Source organism: Melanaphis sacchari, unplaced genomic scaffold (assembly GCF_002803265.2).
Source record: "Melanaphis sacchari strain LSU unplaced genomic scaffold, SCAv2.0 Contig0_pilon_pilon, whole genome shotgun sequence".
Taxonomy (NCBI): Eukaryota; Metazoa; Arthropoda; class Insecta; order Hemiptera; family Aphididae; genus Melanaphis; species Melanaphis sacchari.
In genome coordinates, this window is record NW_020270366.1 from 796,253 (window position 1) to 817,710 (window position 21,458).

Consider the following 21,458-nt stretch of genomic DNA (forward strand, 5'->3'; position numbering starts at 1 on the left):
CTTTGTACCTACTCGTATTACATTTTTATTGTAGTATGGCATATTAACCAATAGGAAATACCTATATAATATAACTGCAGTAAGTAATAATAATAATAATAATAGTTAGGTACCCATGTACTTTAAATAAACTCTTCACTTGAATCTATTTTACGTGTATTATTTTTTTTACAATAATAAGTAATTTTTTATATTTTAAAAATATTATTAAGTTATACCAACTTAAAAAAAAGTATTTGATTATATTATTTTTATTTCAATAACTCGTTTAAACTTATAATACATTTTTGCAAGAACTATTTTGTATAGTATTTAAATACATATATAATATATGTCGATATTTGATAAAATATACGTATAATGTATAATATATTATACAATAAACTATTATTATAATAGGCTATAATGATGTTTATTATTGATTTTAAGATTATAATTGTGTGTAAAATCAAACACTTATTGCTAACAAACAATTAAATGATAACGCGAATATTCTATAATTTAATGTAGGTAGTAGGTACTTATAGACTATCATAGGTATAAAAATGCCGGTTAATAATAAAATAGAAAATCTATTGTAAAATGTAGTTTTATTTATAATTTTATTTAATATAATATATAAGTGCAATCTAATGCGTCCTATTTTATTTTAAATTACTCATTTGCAAATTTTAGTGGTTAATATGTCTTTTGTCATTGTGTCACACAACTGCGAGATAATGACAAATTAGTTATTATTTTTACTGTAATGCGGTGGCTCGTTGTTTCATTTCCGTAATTTCAATCACGTCTTATGGTCCTCAGAATAGTTGACAATATTTTCAACGTTGATAGCGTGCTGCTGCTGCACATATGAGCGTACGAATAATAATAGTATATACATCATTCACCTTCATTTCTTAAACACTATCATTTTATTTGACCACAATAAGATAACTAGTCCTTTTACTGTGCCACAATAACATACATAACGTGGTTAAGGTAATTAGCACACTGACGTTCCGCTCCTTAAGTATACGCAATTATCCTCATTTTTATAATACAGAGAAATCGGCGACGCAGTTTTACCCACGTGTTGCCAAATCATAATTATAGAACAGTGCGAAGTATAAGATGTTTTAAAATCTCATTATTAAGCAAGTGTTTTCCCATCGAGTTTTACCCGAACTGTAATAAATACGAAAAATATGTATTTATAATATGTTATGCTATATACGTAGAAAAACTACACTGTACATTTGCGGCGTCGTTTGTGCACTCGGAAAATATAAATAATTACCTCCGGTGTTTTTGAATATCCATAAAAATAAAAACGTACAAGTATTGAGATTTAAGAGTGGGGTGTAGTAATTATTAATATTATTGTTATTTTTCATAAATTTAACATACTTATTTGATAAACCCACAACAAATGAACATTTTTTATGTATACCATTCTTTTCAATATTATATTTTAATTTATTTAAGATACTAACAGCTGCTGTGTCATATTTTTGATAATGTACACATTATATGGAAGAACACGGTGATCTAGATATAATAGCTACTCATATAGATATAAGTAGATATCCGTCACCGCCGAACTCACGGTATTATAATATTATTGTTACCAATTCTAACGTGTCTGCAGAAAAAATAAAATGTAATATTCAATGCGCTTGATTGAGATTCAGCGATATTTGACCTGTCGTTCCTTTGCAGACTCCTGAGTATATATTGTGTAACTACAGTTTTTACTCGCCTTCGCTTTACAGGAGGCTTGTCCATCACTGCAGTGTATTGTTATAAGAGTATCGAATGATTTGGTATTTCTTTTCAGCGTTTACCTAGCCTAACGGTATTTGGATAAGAACCTACGTGGCTACGTTCCTTAAGGACCGAATTTGACACCATTATCTCCAATCTATTAATTTTGCGTATGAATAACTGCACATGATATTGATTTAAACATTGTAGTATTGTACCTATAAATCCAATATTGATCGAGATCCAATAGATCAACTAAAATATTATAATAACCATTAAATAATAAACATCTGATTAAAACTATAATTTGACTTAAATAATTAACTTTTAAAAACTTGAATTTTATTAGCTATTAATATATTTTTATTTTTTTAACTTTAAGACATGAGCAAATAAATTGGAGTCAGACTCAAGAATATAGTAATCACATAATTATATCTTGTTTTTTTTAGAGATGGCAGAGAAGGTGGTTCGTGCTGTTCGACGACGGAGAACTGATTTATTCGCTGGACGAACACGTGAGTGTTTCTATACTTAAACGTATCTCATATAGGCCACAAAACGTGTGAGCTCATTGCGAGTTTTTATTTATAATGGTTTCCATATGGTCTGCGACAGCTGGAGAAATTGTTGGCATTGTCCGGGGCTTTACATATACACATATAAATAAAATTATATATATATGTAATATGTAGCGTATTTATAGACATGCTGTCGTTCGTATTATAAACCCTGCAGCAAGTACCCACGATCCACGCATTTATATGGTCCAACCGAGGTTTTTTTTCATTTCTTAGATGTTTAAAAATTTGTTCATTTGATTACCTAATCAAGTAGAAACCCCGAAATAAAAAAAAAATTTTAATGCTCATATTTCCAGTTCATGTATTAAACTTATAAAAACATTAAACATGAATTCGATTTTTTTGGGTATGAATAATGTCTAATATGGTAATAGCATGTCACATAGATTACGGTGTTGCTTTTTACAGTTAAGAATGTAGCCAAATCTTAAAACAACTACGTAAGACTAAAAAAGTTAATATTAACAGTAAATCAATCTTAAAATGCGTAAAAAAATATTTTTCAGTTAAACCTTAATTATATCATTAATATGATAAAAATAAATAAATGTTTACAATAAAATAAACGTATTTCACACGGTTTACAAGATTATAGTCAAATGGTATTTAACAAAATTCTCATGTATTCAATACTAATTGGTATTAGATTTAAATATATTATAATATAATGATTAGTTATTCTTTAATTATTATTAGTTTATAATAATAAGTAATAACCTTATTTAAAATTGTTTTTTTTTTACATATTTCCAATAACTTGTTTGTACGAGACTCGTTATAAAGCACTTATACTGTTTATTTATTCAAAAGTAATTTAATTTTAATTTCATAAAACAAAAAAATAATTAAAATCTTGAAGCTATATTGCATTTGTATTATCTTAACACTAATTAAAAATATTCCTGTCGAAACAAATTTATATTGAATAAAAAAAAAGAAATGTTACAATATTGACGAAAAAATATACTACTATACTAAATATACTAAAATATACTCGTATATCTACATAAGACGTAGTTACAGTTGTAGGTAGTTGAAATGTGGTTTAAAATGCGTATACTATGTTAAAAATTAATCAATCGTGGTCACTGGTTAATGCAGTTGGCCTTGCTGCTTGTTGCAGTCTGAATAATGTCGGCACGTCAATATGACATCCGATCTCATATAGGTATAATGCATAATATGAATATATAACCACCCATACAGGAAATTAAAAAATAAAAATGGTGTAATTAAAATTTCATACAATATAGCCGGTACCTATTCTATAAGACAAATACATTATTCTGTAACTACGGTCGCCCCGATCAGACACGTCGAATTTAGGATAATATTCCTAATTATTAATAATAATATAATATTCACGAGACATTTTCTGTGTAGAAGTGTAAAGTGCCTATATTCCAAGTATAGTATAGAAATATATATCATATAATATAAAAGTATAGAACATAAACGTATTGTATCCCGGACATCCGTGCAGCGATCTATTATGTAGGTATTATTGTGGTTTCGGTGACGGCGACGGGGAGGCTAATCGATTTGAAACGCGTATAATGTATTATTGCGTCTTAAATCCTTGATATATGATACAGATCCCTGTATTATGCGTAGCACAGAAAACCATATATAACTATTTTATAGATCTCTTAGTCTTCGTGCACGCTGAAAGGCGTAATGTTCATCGTATCGAATAATAAAAAATACCCCTATCAACAATAAAGTGTAACTCGTAAATGTCGTGATCTATACACGCATGTTATAACAAATAAGGGTGAACACCGCGGTCGTCGAGGAATGCGTGTCCGTCGATAGTTCGCCAATAATATAATTGTATCGAATCTGCAGGGCCGATCAACGATGCAGCGCGATCGTCTACTCACTCTCTCACGATTAATCTCAATCTCTGCACCATCTACCCCATCGGCTATTCGGTTACTCGAAAATCATCATCGTCGTGGTGGGATACATATTATTATTATCCGTACACACATCGGATAGTATAATAATATTATTATACAAACATTCACCTGGCCCGATGGAGGTCGTATCCCAAGGTCATCTACCTTGTGTGCCGCGCGTCGTCGTATATGTATGCGCACTAACTCCTCGTCGTCGGCCCGGGCCCCGACCGCATTCCCTCACACATATGCGTGTTCGCGTGCACGTGTGTATGTGTCGTGTCTGTGAGCGTGTGTGTGTGATGAGATGTGCCGCCGCTCGTCACACTCACACACACACATATTTACGTCTCTCGTTCGCGCCCGCCGCAGCGTTGTGCGTTGCCCGAACGTGTAATAGCAGATGAATCTGGTTAATAATACTATATAGTTCGAAGTTAGACGGCAAAGGAAACAATAATCGAATTATTGTGATTTTTTTTTTTTTTTTTTATCGAGAAGACGTCTTACTACGTATATATATATATATTGCATGTTGATTCTGTTACAAACGTACAATATACCTGTCGAGTTTTAAGTTCAGCAGATCCAATTTTGTGTTATTCACTTAAATATTGGAGTGAATTGACCTATTATTAAATTTAGATAAAGACACTATTAGTTGTACTTCTAATTCGCGGCTATTAACGATATTTTAATTTTTAAACAAGTTATGAAAATATAAAATAAAATGTAAAATATTACAATTTAAAAATGATTGTGTATGTATTGTATAAAATCGATGTACACAGACACAGATTATGCACTTACCTTAAGTTAACTTTACTCTAAGTTTGATAACAGGTTAATTCAAATATGTATTAAAACATATTGTATCAACATAAAATTGTTTCAAATGAATTCAAATTTGCAATGTTGTACCAACATTTGTATGACAGCATGTCTGAGTGTGACGATTATTCGTATTATTAAAATGCATTTTTTTATTTTATGTGTTTTGTCACTTTGTAAAGTGTAACAATTTATACAGTATATACAATATTTTTGTCTTGTAGAAATCATAATGAAAATTGTGTAAATGCTATATAGTATATATTATATACCTATATACTTTTTCAAATAAATTATCATTCATTATTCCGTTGGCTGGTACAAGATATACCCATATTTTAGCATAATATGTGATAATATGGTATACCCGAATAAACTAATATCTTAAATAACTTTATTTGTTCGAATGATCAAAAGCAAAAAATATTAATATCAATATAAATATTTTGATCTTTCCTAGATATTTAAATCTCAAACTGCAGTATCTTATATTTCATAATTCTACTGTATTTCTACAATCATTTCGAGTATTGCTTATATTATTATTAGCCGTGTTTTTGCATGTTTGTGCTCTCCATTATGTTATATCAATTTGGAGCAGTGGCGTAAATATAAAAATTCGACTCTAATGCGAAAAATTTAAATGCCTTTCTCCTTTTCGGAATAATCGTAAAAGAAAAATGTAAGTTTATATGTCTTTAACAGTGTATTTTATAAATTAGTTATAACAATTAAAACTTTACTTTATAAGCTTTTAAATTCGCAAAGTTGTCTATAATTTACGTAACATCCATGCGTTTTGCTTCTCTTGATTCTATGTTCAATAACGCGGTATCGGATAGCCGTTCTTACCCCATGAAATTTTTTAAATAGTACTTTATAATTCTTAATTTTCAAAATGACCGTTTAGCTGTAGCTATTGTTACAGGTATTGTTAAAAACATAATTAGTAATGAACATACCTCCGGAAAATTGCTACTCATATCATGATATTTAATTATTAATAGTTTAGTAAATTCTCTTATAGCATTAATTTTTTCTATTTCGTTTCTTAATGTTCTTATATGCCAATTAATATTGAATCAGTAATGATTCAGAAAAGTCATTTGAATATTGTTTTATCTCTAAGTTCTAAATTTGTTAAAGTCAATACTATTTTAAGTGTTAAATAAAAATAAATCTAAAATCTTCTTTAGACATAAAGAAAAAATTTGTTTTTTGTTTGTCAAATTTATGATTTTGTGCAAGTTCATCAGTGTTTTTTAGTAACCTTGTTTTTTATATCTTCAAAAATAATTGAAATTTTACATTTTTTAGGCATATCAGCTGCTTTATCAATTATTATCTCAAAATATTGTTGTAGTTTTGTAATTATATTGTAATAAATTTCTAATTTCTTCGTTACCAGAGTTATAACCGTATGTTTTCTTTATAATAAAGTAGAACTTAAATTTATACTTTTTATACTGATTGGAACGTAGGACTGTGAAACTATTTATTTCTAAAAATAAAACTGTTAATTGTTCATTATTTATAAATATATACGTAATCATTAATTTAAATAATCAAAATGTACTCGTATAGTCGTATATTATAAAATATAATACCTAATGTTCTAATATTAAAATGAATTATTATTCTTTTAAATTTTAAATTTTGTTAATGACAAAAAATACAGTATTTAGAAAGATCTCCTTAACTTAGAGACTTAATGCAGCAACATTCCCTACATTCCCGTATTTACGTCACTGATTTGGAGTATTTTATTATAATATGTGAGCACAAAAAATAAAAATAAAAATAAAATAGCGTTAATGAAAAAAAATGAAACAAATTACACATGTATGGTTTTATTATAACCATGTTCACTGATGTATTACGATTTATATTATGTAAGAGGGAGTCGCGTACTATTACAGAATATTATTCCTTTTTTAATATTAAGTAGATGCGCATTTATCTTTATCTTCTCAACACACAATGAATGGTAAAAAACATGTGTAAACCACCCGTCCCAAGTGAACAATATTTTAGTATATCTGTATACTAGTTATATCTGTATGTGATGGGGTTTTGAGGGTATATATTTCACCGTATTTGTTCCCCACTAAACGTTGTTTTTTGTTCAGGCTATACTATAAATCGTATGATCACGAATATTTACATAAGTAATTATTTAACTACCAAATTTTCATATTTACACTTATAACACAGTAGTAGTTTGTATATGACTTATTACAAATCTCTGAAAACGTCACATTTTATAGCTACTATCTAAGTACTAAATATTATTCGAGTAAACAAATAATAGTGCTTCTTATGGCGTGTACTAATATTATATGATAATCATCATTACCTAATATCGTATAATATAACGTTTCTATAATTTTAGTAACTACATATAATTTACACCGTTTTTCATTTATGATATTGAAAATCTACTATTTTTGAAATATTATTGTATTTTTTTAAATTATTTTAACAAATAAAATTAACGATATGTCAATATGCAAAGGTTTTTATATGAAAATCGCAAATTAGAAATTAGTTAAAATTATATTAATACCTTGATAGTGTACTTAGATATAAATAGTATGCATACTATATACACCTACAACATTGACATGTTTTTTATACATTTTCAAAAATATGTTAGTTTAAGTATAATTTATTTTTTTTAAAATATAAATCGCAAATCTATGACAGTAGTGTAAAAAGGGGGATTCTGATGCCACCACCACATCTCTGCCAACACCGCCATCGCCACCAGATTAGTTAGGTTTAGTTGAGGTGGTGGCATAAGAACTCCCCTTTTATACTATTTATGACGAAAATATTTTCGTTATTTTCAAAATTTTTTATTGAAACCGGCAAACAAAGACTGTAACAATAACACAAAAATCTTGATTATAATATATATATAATGCATTCTTAGAACAATATGTTATGTGGAGGATGTATATGTATAGGAAAAATGTCTATGTACTTAATTAACCCATTCATTATTTTAAATTTATATACTATGTCTACGGTATGTTGTAAATTATCAAAAATAAGCTCATAATTACTTCAAATATTAATTAAGCGCATAAAGTTATGTACATGAACGTTTAAATTAATAAAATACATTATTTATACATAGCTTAAAAAATGTAATTGGGCCTAGTAACTAGTTGAGTATAAAAACAATAGCAAAGATAGTAAGAATCGACAAAGCTATTTGTTATTAATTAATAATTATTAATGTTTAAAATATAAAATTCAACCTGATATGAACGCTATTCGAGGAAATTATGCTATTTAATTTACGGTATAATAAATATATTTTTAGGGCTAAACACAAAATTGTTGAAATTGACTGGACTAACTGTCGGTTTAGAATTTACCGTTTATTGGAAATTGCCGTATCTTAATAAACGTCTAACATTAAAAAATAACTCATCTTGAACAAATATATATTATTATATTCTTTAAATTTCGATAGGCTATTACATGTTTGCTTAATATAATAGTGTCTTTTAAATAAAAACTTAAAATAAAAATAATTAAAATATTTTGGGAGTAGAAAAATTCATTAAAATATTGGTACCTAACCAAGTTAAACTCATAGCCGCTCGTTCTTATTTCAAACATGAAAAGTTTAGAAAAAAATTAGTATATGAGAATATCTACGGAAAATGTTTATTATTTTAGTAAAAAAATGATGTAAAACATAATTATAAATTTGTAAAATTATAATATTTAATACTTTAAAAATGAAACATACTTATAAGGTTGTTTAAAAATATATTTAGTACTGACGCATGGTATTAATAATAAATAAAACTGTAATATTAATACATGATTTCAGCTAGTACATTATGACAGTTTACATTGTTCACTATAGGTATATTATTTAAGTATTTAACCATTATGTTATTAAGTAACAATATTTATTAAAAAAACAATATAAATAAAAATAATGTTAATAATTTCAGCATACCTACAGCTGTGATATACATAATTGAAATCGAAACGGATAACTTTTTTTGAAGTAAGAGCGTTTTCGACACGGTCTATATATATAATATAATATATATATATATATATATATATATGTATGTGTAAAATAGTGGTGTCTCTTGCATTATCCTCTTTATCTGATTAAAACCTCAACATTTCGGTTCGTCGACTAATTTCCTTCGTTTCGCTCAGATATATATAACCGCATTTTCTAGTTGGTTATAAATTTATAATACCTATATTATAACGAGTTCGATTATGTGAAATGTGAATATAAAAACAGGTGATACGAGTGCGTCGTAATAGTATAGTAGAGTTCAAATTGTCATCTTGACGTTTTACTTTCTCAAAATTTAAAGTCCAACTAATGTACGTATTTAAAGAGAGAGTAATGTGCATTTTGCTTAATTATTATTGGTTGGTTCAATTTTAGTTTTAACTAAAACTGGATAATTGCATTATATTTTAACAACGTTGTGATCTTACAAAATTGGTATAAATCTTTCAACTATTACGTAATATATATTTCTTGCATTTAAAAATATGTGTTGGTCAACATTGTGAAGAATACTTTTATTTTGTGGTAGGATAAATAGTTATTCAAAATACATTTTTGAAATCTTGAAAAATTATTCAAATACTCTGAGAATTTTTTTTTTTTAAATTAGTTTTTTTTACCCAATATACGAATTTCAAAGTTTAAATAAAATATTTTCCACAGTCTTACATTAATTATTAATAATCATTATTATATTTTGTATATATAAAGATATACTTTATTGATATATTATACATTTATTTTACATCATGGTAATAACAAAAAAAACTATAATATCAAGTTTTTTGTATTCATGCTAAATGTTGTATTTTTAATGATCGTTAACCAGGTTTATGAATTATAAATATAAATACATTTGTTTTTTAAAAAGAGTATTAAAATATAAAATTAAAATATTATAAAAATACATGTTCAGAATTTGTATTCGAATATTATATTTTTTAAGTAGGTACTTAAAATAATATTTGAACACCAAAAACAGTATTAAAATACTTATACACAAATTCTTTATACATTTAGTATACTTATATTATTTAAACCTATATGATTTGACATAAGGAAATTTACCTAAAGTGCATGTACATTGTAGTAACTGTATACTGTCGTTGTCATCACAAATTGAATTACCTATTTATAATCAACAATTATATTTTGTAAAATTCTTATTGTTAAATTATTAACCAATTTTTTTTTATTTATCCATTTAATTTTAATTTTAATTTCAAAAAAATAAATTTTTCTTAATCTGCAAACAACCAATGGTTTTTTAAATTTAAAAATTGGTATTATATTTGACCTTTGTCTGTGTTTAGTAGGTATATATAATATATATCTGTATTTTATTACCTATTAGAATATATAATGGTTATAGACGTTATAGTATATACTCACTAGTAAGAATCAACATAAAATACCATACAACATATTGAATAGCAATAATTTAAAGAGAACAATATTATTGAATTAAAAATTTGATGTTTTTTTAATTTCTTAGAATTTATCGTACTGTAACATTCAAGTATTTATTATTTTATGGTTTTATATAGTTCGATAATTATTATCTTAAATCAATATTATAAAGAGTGAATAAAATAATAATGATTGTCATTGATTTTTCTCTAAATTGATTTTATTTTATGTATAATATCTTTGTGGGTCATTTTAATTATCATTAAATTTTTTATAATTAGAAAAAGAATAATATATTATATTCGTTGGAACTTATTAATTATTGTAGTTATAATAACAATAATATAATAATTTTCCATAGAAATTAATCATCAGATATTTTATAAGTAGTTGTACATATTTTATTGTCAGTGTTTCGTAAAATGGAAAAAATAAAACATTCATAAGAGTGTAGGTACAACTTACCTGTATATAATTGTTTTTTGCGAAATAATTTTCTTCCATTAGCAGTATTTTATACTATTAATGTACTTTAATTTTTTTCTTTATTTAAAATATATTTAATGAGTATTATGATTTGCAGTCATTGATAATTTACAGTAAAACGATGGAATTTAATTTGAATAAATCAAGTCTATAGGATCATATCGGACGATCAGGTTAATAATATTTGATTAATAAAATGTCCTAAGAAAACTATGTGCCTAAATTAAAATTAAAAATACACCAAGAGTATGATGCGCAATGATTAATATCACGCATAATTAGTTACGCATTATTTAATTTTCATTTTGTTGTTCGTATTCAATAAAATTCCCTCACAAAACGTGCTCATATATTATTATGTTTGCTTCTCTATAAAAACACGCCTCCTTGCCCATGCAGCCAGCTATTTAATAATAATAATACAAGTATATATAACCATCGTCTAATCTTCAACGCATCGTTGTTATTATCACTATTTTATTATTATCGTGATTATGTATTGATGATTATCAAGGCTAATATAAAATCTGCATGTACACACGACGATGATGGCGAACGACGGAACACGGAAACCCAATGGGGTCCGTTCACCTCTTATAGGCTACCGTGGAAAATGGTGCTAGTATTTTTTTTACCCGTTTTCACCTCGCCTCCTTTATAGTATAATATATCGAAACACTTTTATGAAAATATAATATTTTATATTTCATTACATTATACTTGTATATGTTAAAAATATTTTGCCGTCCACCGATTCGGTGCACGTAATTATATTCTCCTTGAAAACACGTATGTGCAGTTTTCCAATATCTTACGAAATACACAATACCATCAATACTTTAATAAATAATATATTAATATTATACTAGCTTAGAGCTCTGTTAGTGTGATAGAATTTGCGTACTTAAATAATCATATCGTTGTTAACTGAATAATAATATTATGTTCAACAAAAAATTGCAAAAGGAACGAAAAATCGGACATTTTAAAGGATATATTTTATTGTACATCTGTGCCCTCATACACACTGGTCAATAGAACTCCAGCAGCGAGGCACGGCGCGGTGACGGCTAATTATTATTACCATAAAGGTAACTGCAGGTATCGTATATAATAAATGTACTATGTGGTAATAAATTAAATTGGCGAAAAACCTATCAATAACCATAACATTCCATCAAATTAGTTTTCATTACCATGCTATATCGCGACCATCATATCGTATGATGATGATTGATGGTGAATTGTTTGTGGGGTTTGATTTATAATACAACGATGTTGGTAGGATGTTTAAGTGTATTGAATAATAATTATCAACAGTCAAATAATTTGTATTAACAATTTTTAGTTGATTGAAAATTTATTTTCAAAATAATTTTCTATTTATTTTTGATTATTTTATTGCAGAATATATAAGTTTAAATATAAATATAAATTTCACGGAGTTGATAAACAATCAAATATGTTGTTTCGCCAACAAAATAGAAATTATAAGTCTAACTATAGCTACATTCAATATGTTTTATTAAAATTTTGCAAAATTGTATTTATATATAGGTTTAATAGGTTCATAGTAAACACAATATTTATTTTTATTTTTATTTAATCTTCTAGAAAATAATAGGTCCCATTGAACGTGTTTTCACATATATAATATATATAATATATATTTCTATTATGTATATAGTTTAATATAATATGTTTAGATAAAATTTCCTATATCATTCATATATCGTCGTATCGATATTCTTTGGGCGTGTAATAAAGAATCATGATTATTATGTTTTTTTTTATATAGTTAGTTATTTTATTTTAAAATTGAGAAAAAATAGTCATTGCAGCGTGTGCCCTACGAAGTAAAAATTATACGCCCAATCTGCAATGACAGCGTTGGTGGTTATCTTATTGTTGTAATGTGGACACCTCAGTGGTGATTCCGCTGCTAAGATAAAATATTCTATAATAATTGTATATAGGTATATTATAATATATAAATATAATTATATCATGAAGATTGACTGCCGACGCCTCTTGTACTATTATTGTGTATACATGCGAATATCGCATAATCAGTGTTCAACTTTTTTTTATTGTAAAAAATATATATTATTATTTATAGCGTATTACCCACCGAGTTCTTAGTGTACGATAAATTGAAACATCTTTGTATATATAGCATAACTACACGTCTGTTTGATGATTATTTTTAAATGTGTTTATTGAGCTTTTACTTTTTGAATTTATTAAATCGTTTATGAGATAGATATCTCGTTTAATCTATTATAAATAAAATGCAACTGACATGGTACTGCTACCGCAGAAAAGTGTATCAATGTACATTTGGTATCGCGGAGATATATCGTATTATGTATACATACATACATACACACACACATATTAATTAATATTTGTCTATTAAATATTTTATTAACTCACGTTAATAGTATTCATTTTTTTGAATCTATTACGCTATTAAGTTGCTGCAGTCATTACTAACTTTTTATAGGTATCTTAGTTTTTGGTTATTTTTCTGGATGTATGAAGGGGGTGGTCCTACACGTGTACACGATTATCTATCTATTTCTTATATATATATATAAGAAATAAAAAAACATATAGTTAAAAAGATTAAAGGTATATAATATTATACATGTATTGCGGACTCAGCGACACTGTAAACCTACATCATTATCTTTATTATTTATGGCGTTTAAGTAAATGTATTAATTTGATGCAATATGGTGTTTAAAAAAACTTTTACAAAAAGTGGATTTCAATCTATTGTTATTAATGTGTTTCACAAAAATAAAATAATCACATTATGCACTGCTTTAGATGCATTAGGTAGCCTATATTGGTGCGTGTATGTATATTATACGCATTTATAATATATTTAGCGTATATCTGTGTAAAACTTAGGTAAACATAGATTTTTGGTTCTCAGATAAAAAATTACTTTAAAATGTTTTGACAAATATTAATAAATATGGGTACCTAAGTATTAAGTAATAATAAGTACACATATACGAATTTCTTGGCGCTCTTAATGATTTTTATTACACTTGACGTTTATGTTTACGACTAAATGGTTTTTACCATATTTTTTTTTTACAACGCTCGGTGTTAAGACAGAATACAAATTTTATCGTATCTTATAACTTTATGATAATTTTAGTCCCAAAATATATCTCTTACTTCTTTAGTGTATATTTGCAAGTCCACTAAACATTGGTAGAATAAAATAGCGCTTTGCGTATTATATCTTAAAGTGATATTATTTGTAGTAAAAAAAAAAAAAAAATGTATAAAAAATAATTAAATATCAAGTTTTAATGGGTCTCGTTTGATTTTTGTACTATCGCCGATGTTTTTAAAAATTTTAATATTATTATGTATTTGTATAGAATACCTACCTATTTATTTCGAATTCTTAGAACACTCAATGTATAGGTTTATCATAATATTGTTTGAACATTTTGTTTTAACGTATTTATTACACGAATAAAAAAAGCAATTTACTAGGTATACATTACATAGCTTTAAAATTCTAAAAATAATCCTCAGGCAGACAATGAATGCGAATATTTGGTGTACCTATATAAAATAATATTTTGTTGGTTACCTCACCTTATTTACGGAAGTTGAATGATAATTTATGCGACCATAAATACACATTTTTTTTTGGACAATAAACAGTGTTATTTCATTATTTAATTATTTGTATGTAAATATCATGTGTATGATCGTATATCTATCAATATTTAGAATAAGGTTTTTTAACTCACACATAGGTTTTGCTTCTATCGTCGCAAACTCTTACACAGTCTTGTTTGAAGTCATTATATGTATAGCTATAGGTTCTTGATAATACTCTGATATATATAGATAGGTACTACGTGATATTCAAATTTAAGACGCACAAACCTATTGTGGTTAGATAAATTGATTCTTCATCATCGTCTATGTCAAAATATAACTACGTAACCTTGTTTCAAAAACTTGGATCGTCCATCAATAATCTATGTTATGTGTATTTTATGTCCTCGAATGTCCCACGTAGGCGTTTATTAGAATGGAATGGCTTCCGGACAGTGCAGTGTCTTGGTTTCTTACCGTGTAACAAAAATATACACAGGCGTCAATGATGAATATTTAAAAATTGTTTTATTTATATGTATACATTTTTTCCTTTCAGCCGGACACCGTACCGCAAGCCAGACTGGATATGTTCACAGCTGTCGCAGTAGAAGAAGCTGACGAAGCTACAGGAAATCCACACAGTTTAGCTGTTACATCCTCTGACCGGAGTATTCATTTTGTCAGAGGAGCGTGCAGAGAAGAAGCCAAGGGTTGGAAGGACGTACTTACCTCATACATGCGTCATACTACTCAGGTATACCTAACTATATACTGTATATAATATATAATATACATAAAAACAAATTGTATAGTTATTATTGTTAAATTATTTTGTGTTTACGGCTTAGTTATTTACACAGATGTAATCGAAATATATTCCTATCAGTTCATATTTTAATAATTTCATAACTGTATTTAATTTGAATCAAATTATTATTATTAAATATTTAAATCAACAAATTATCACTTAAATACTTATACTAACTCTTTAATTGAAAATTTGATCTTCGTTACACTATCGATTAATATCCTTAGTTGTTTATAACTCAAGTAGATCTAATATAAGATTTAGTAATGATAAAAATATTAAGTACATTAGAACATGTCATCAATAAGTGACTCTTCTCTTCAAAAATGTTTATCATCATGTTATATTAGCCATATTGTACATAGGTATAACATGTAAAAGTAAAATCAAAAAATCAAGAATATTATTGCTAAGAATATACAAATAATAGTAGCATTATGTTCTGATTTATTTTATTATAATTTATATGATTGAGTTCATTATTTAATTTAAGTTGTACTATGTTGAACATTTAAGTATTATATAAAATACATCAATACCTATATATATAAATATATTATATATTGTTGTTACAGGTATCATATAAATAATCAATAAATTATATATTTTTTTATCTTGTATTTAATTTTGTTTGCCTCTGGTATTAAATGTACGAAAGAAATATAAATTAGTTGTAAATTCAACGTGAGAACGTTTACATTTTATTATATGTAAATTATAAAAATAAATAATAGATGTTAGAGGTATACTGCATTTAAGGTATGCAAATGATTTAATTTCATCATTAAAAACGTAAACAAATGATAGAAAATTAAAAATGCATTATTTATTGTAATTGATTCCAATATGATGTATTTATATTTTTATAATTTATTACATAAATCGATAGATCAAACTTCTGTATAGTTATAAACTTTGTTGAAGGAATTGTTCTTCATTGCTGAAAAAAATGCATTAAAATTGACTACCATTTACATTTTATACATTTGTTTTTTATCATTATTTTGAACGATTAAATCGTGCCTTCGAGGTTATATATTGAAAATAAAATTACTTTCATTGGCCCGTGTCTGTCATTATGTCATTTTTTCTAACATAACTATTATATCGTTCGAAAAAGAACTCGTCGTCTGTTATTTTGTGGGGAGTGCCGATCGTGATAGGTTTTTTTCTGTATTTTCGGAGGGCCTATAAAATATATATAATTATTAACTTTGTTTTGTTTCATATGAAAAAAAATACATGGGTAATGGTACCCAGATAAACCGGTTACGAGACTTCCAATCCAACCAGAGCCGATATTCCGATCTATATTATTACTGTTATTGCGAGCCTATCTTCCCGATGATCGTGATGTATACTATATAGATGCTATACTATAGTATCGATCTGTTATGTTCACATATGTCAGCCGCGTGTCAGCAAAATCCTACGATTCATCAGCCTCCCTCTCTATCCATTCGTTTCGGTCCGCTTTAGATACGTACGCTGCAGACTGTGTGATCTAGTTTATCGTTAGAAATACTACACGACATATAATACACAACGCGTCTATTGTGTATACGACAAATACGTGTTATGAAAACCCGAAACAGTCTGTGCGCTGTCAAACTGGACGAAGATCTCGGTGGAAGAAAGAGGAACATTTTTAATAGTAAAATTTTCAGCCGATTCATCCGACTTGTTCATATTTTTCTATTCTCACAACTATTACAAATATATTTTTTTACTTAGATCGATTTAAAAATAAATTTCTGACTCGTTGGGTCATGCGGAGTTGCGCTATTATCATGGATAGCACATTGTGTATATATAATGTTTATAATGTATGTGTATACAAAAAACATCGGTGGAAATTAATCTTAATTTTTTTTTATGAAAAATTGTTTCTCAATTTACAAAAGTACAACAAATTTGTTTAACCAAACTTTCCAATTATCATAAATGTTTTAAATATTTTTGTGGAGCTAAAAAAATATTTGAGGAAGCTAAGCCTGTATCATGTCTCCCTACTAATAACCGCTTATATATTAATATATTATATATTATACTTATATGTTACTTGTATATCATAGTAGATCGTAATATTATCATGATTCTTAAACGCATTTTAAACAAGGTTAATGCACTCGGTCACTGAGACTATAGTATATAAAATATATAAATCCAGACTGGTATACCCATCATATTATTATAATATTTTAAACCACTTACGAATAGCAACCAATGAAGATTAGCCTGTTTATGTAATAATATAAGATTGTATGTGTATATTTTTATTATAGTTTATCGATGTTCATTGTCTTGGAACACCGGCACGCGTTGGTTATAAACCAGATCGTTTTCCCTTTTTTTCGTCTCTCTGTAGATTGTTTTATATATTAATTAAGACCGCGTATATAGACAGAAGTTTTAACGAGCCGTGACCATTGATCAATTTGATCGTATCGATTCTAACTAAACATCATTTAAATACCGGCAGCAACGAGCTGTGCACGCATATACAATCCAACTTTCGAACGCCAAAAAAATTTGTCATGATGCTGAGACTGACATTTATTGGTGAAACGAGGAACATTAATTTTTTCTTATTAAAGGAATGTTGATAATATGTGTATAATATAAATATATACATTAGTATAATTTTATACTGTGTACGATAAACGCTGAATCGGCGAATGACGATATAACGTCTACGCCGCGAGAGGAATAACTGCCTCGGGTGATATTTACTCGTAAACTCGATCACGATTGGCCAATTACGGTTAAGGAATTCGCCTTGGGCTTCCCATATAATAATAATAAGCACATTTTAGAAGGCGCGCGGCAGTGGCCATCCTGACAGCGAGGAAAGGAAAAAAATGACTAATGTTCTCCACCACGCCACAGTATACATGTATATATACGTATATAATATAAATATACAATACCTTCAAGGTCGTCCAAGTATATACAGGGTGATTAATCAAGTATCATCACCCCCACGTGATTCATTAAATAAGAATTTATTCAAATTCTGACATTTTTTTTTACTAATTTATAGAAATAGACATTATTTTCAAATAAATTTTATACAGCATTTATAGATAGTATCCACATACGTATAGCGGTACAAACTTCTTTTTTTCTATTGATAACTCCCTTTTTTCGTTGTACACATTATTAGGCAGATGGTTTTTTTGAACTTTTCAATGTATCTAAATCGAAATACTAATGGGGTTTATGTTATGTACCAACGATAATAGTCAAAGATAAAGGCATAAGACATTGGGCCCATTGGGACTATATAACGGTTTTAAAATTTGCTGAATTACTTAGCTAAATATAATTAAATTTGTTTTATTTATGATAATCTTAATTCATACTTTTATCTAAAAATCTGAATTTTAATTATTGCATAAATAAAAGATACAGTGAGGCCTAGCTGTTAGATGAATCACACTGTATAACACTGCAGTGGCTCAATCACAATTCACATGTTAATTGTATAATCGAATGTCTGGTTGACGCGCAATTGCAGTATACCTTATACCCGTGTATGTGTGTCGTGTGTGATTTATTATCATCGTTATAGACAGCAGGGTTGGTACAGAATTATTGTATGTTTTGATTTACATACATTTTTTGCACAGCTAACAGCAGTAGTGATAGTTTATCATGAACTACCACAACCGATTATGCTCGTTTAATGGAGCACACCCTTTTTTAGTTTTTGTTTTTTTTTATCTCCAACAACGACGATTTCATATCATTGTGTATATTTCATTGGTTTCATGATATGAAATAATGTATACTATAACAATAAAATTATATGTCTCAACTTGACTATCGGATAGTCCTGCAATGTTTGAGTGCTGGCGTAGGTGGGCCATAAGGGTTTTGCCAAGCGTTATCCCGCACCCACGCGATTTATATTATATTATTTTATTGTCGTACTCACTCACTTACACATTCCACAAAATGACGTTTTATGAGAGACTTTGGTTGACTTTTTTTCTTATTGTTTTGATTCTAACGATGTAAAGTTAAAAGCGTTTCAGATTACGATCTCAATTATATAAAAGTTGTACCTATATTTTACGCTGTTATCTATAAATATATATTATTAGATTCAGAATATGTTCGCAATGGCTATCCCCATTAAAATTCGAATGATATTAGTCACTCGATAGTTGATACTATTGTTCCTTAATTAATGAGTATACGTTATTATAGGACATAACTAAAATCGACATTTCGATGTTTTTTATGGTTTCCCTTTAAGCGACGATATAAACAATCAAGTTTAAAACAATATTTATATTGATAGATTTTATGTAAGTGCGATTGAGAGTCAATATAAAAAAATCAGCGTCTTCTAGTGTGTATTTTATCTCAGATCATTTTAACAAAATTCTAATTTATAGGTTAATTAAATAGATTACACAAAACAATAGGTAATATATAATAATACAATTAATGTTTTCATCACTATGGCTAATTCATACCAATATTATTTATATATGTATATAATTATAATTATAATTATGTAATAATTTCAATTTACAAAAACTACATTCGTGTAAATGATATTATGTGCAATAACTAATAACAATGTTGAGAATATTATGTCAGAATTGCTTATTATTTGAAATGTTTGTAGGATATCTATGTATTTAATCTATATCTAATATGATTTAGTTAAGTATTATAACATATTATACTAAATACGAGTTCCTATATATATTATTATGTTTAATATGTAATCTAATTGAATGATGTTTTTGTGTCTACACATCGTGTGCCTTAGCGAATTATTGGCATAAATATTTATCCATTTCTTAGTGTATTATATTTTATACGTTACACGCGTTCGTACATTTTTATTTTGTTGTTTTAGATAACTCCAACGACCAACGGCGGCGTACCAAAGCACAAGCGGAACTCGACATTCCCAGGTCCGAACACTACATCCGGTGCTCTGAATGGACCAGTAGTAGTCAGAGGTAAATTATTGAATATTAACAATGACTTTATTGTGTACGCAACAACGTGCGTGCGTGTTTATTATGCAAAAGGAAAATAATGAAAAAAATAAAATAATTATGATAAAAAATAAAATACAATTTTACTTCCGGCGGATGGTGCTTGCAAGTGTTCGCGCTCGGGCATTCGGGCTACTGCTGCTGCAGTAGTACCCGCGCGTGTTATCCGTAGATCTGATATATAATACGCGCGTGTGCAGGCAATTGTGTAACGGGTTCGCGTCGGACGCTGGTTAAACTGGTTGTTATGTATAATAGTATATAGTACGCGATTGTGGAGACGTATGTATACCTATGTATAATATAATGTAAATACGTAATTAAACCAATTCGAACATTCTTTTCGGTTCGCGTCAATATCATATTCTGAACGTGAAAAAGTCGTTGGGCGATACGTATATTATTATGTTGTAGGTACCTATAATATTACCTATATTATAATATGCACACGTCCCAACAACTATCTGTACGCTCGACAAATGTCCTTATATATTATTATAATAGTATAAATTAACGCGTTGTCGAGCCTCGACTTTTTACCATAATATTACGGTCTTGTCTTGGTATTCAAATTAACTGTATAGTTTCATATGTAAACACACACACACACATGCATACATATATTATACGCATTTGTACAAATAGGTATAATATTCCACCTCGATTCTTTTCTCGAGTGCGTAGTACCTATTTACTGATTTAATTTTCTCTAGTATTATGTGGCGGTATTTCCATTTTATTTGCATATGCCGCATATTATGTGTGAAAATTTTTTTTTAGAATATCGCGCTTGGCGTTTTATTATAATACGATTTTTTTGGAATCCCATCACATTATTATACAGCGCAGTTTCTTGCACTTGTGTACATACACCATCTATAATCTATACATCGTCGAAAACCGCAAAAACGGGATACCATGACTGTTTAGACGTATTTTTAGGTAACCACATACGGCTTCGGTAAATAT

At 27.7% G+C, this 21,458-nt stretch overlaps 1 protein-coding gene across 2 annotated transcripts in view; it reads left to right on the forward strand.

The window, feature by feature from the left end:
* The window catches only part of LOC112600414 (protein outspread-like), an 84,278-nt gene that overhangs the window by 29,645 nt on the left and 33,175 nt on the right, over positions 1–21,458 (forward strand). For both annotated transcript variants that reach the window (XM_025347627.1, XM_025347619.1), the window contains exons 3-5: positions 2,199–2,264; positions 15,214–15,411; positions 20,345–20,450. In XM_025347627.1, coding sequence (XP_025203412.1) covers positions 2,199–2,264; positions 15,214–15,411; positions 20,345–20,450 — 370 coding nt within the window. The remainder of the gene's footprint in view (positions 1–2,198; positions 2,265–15,213; positions 15,412–20,344; positions 20,451–21,458) is intronic.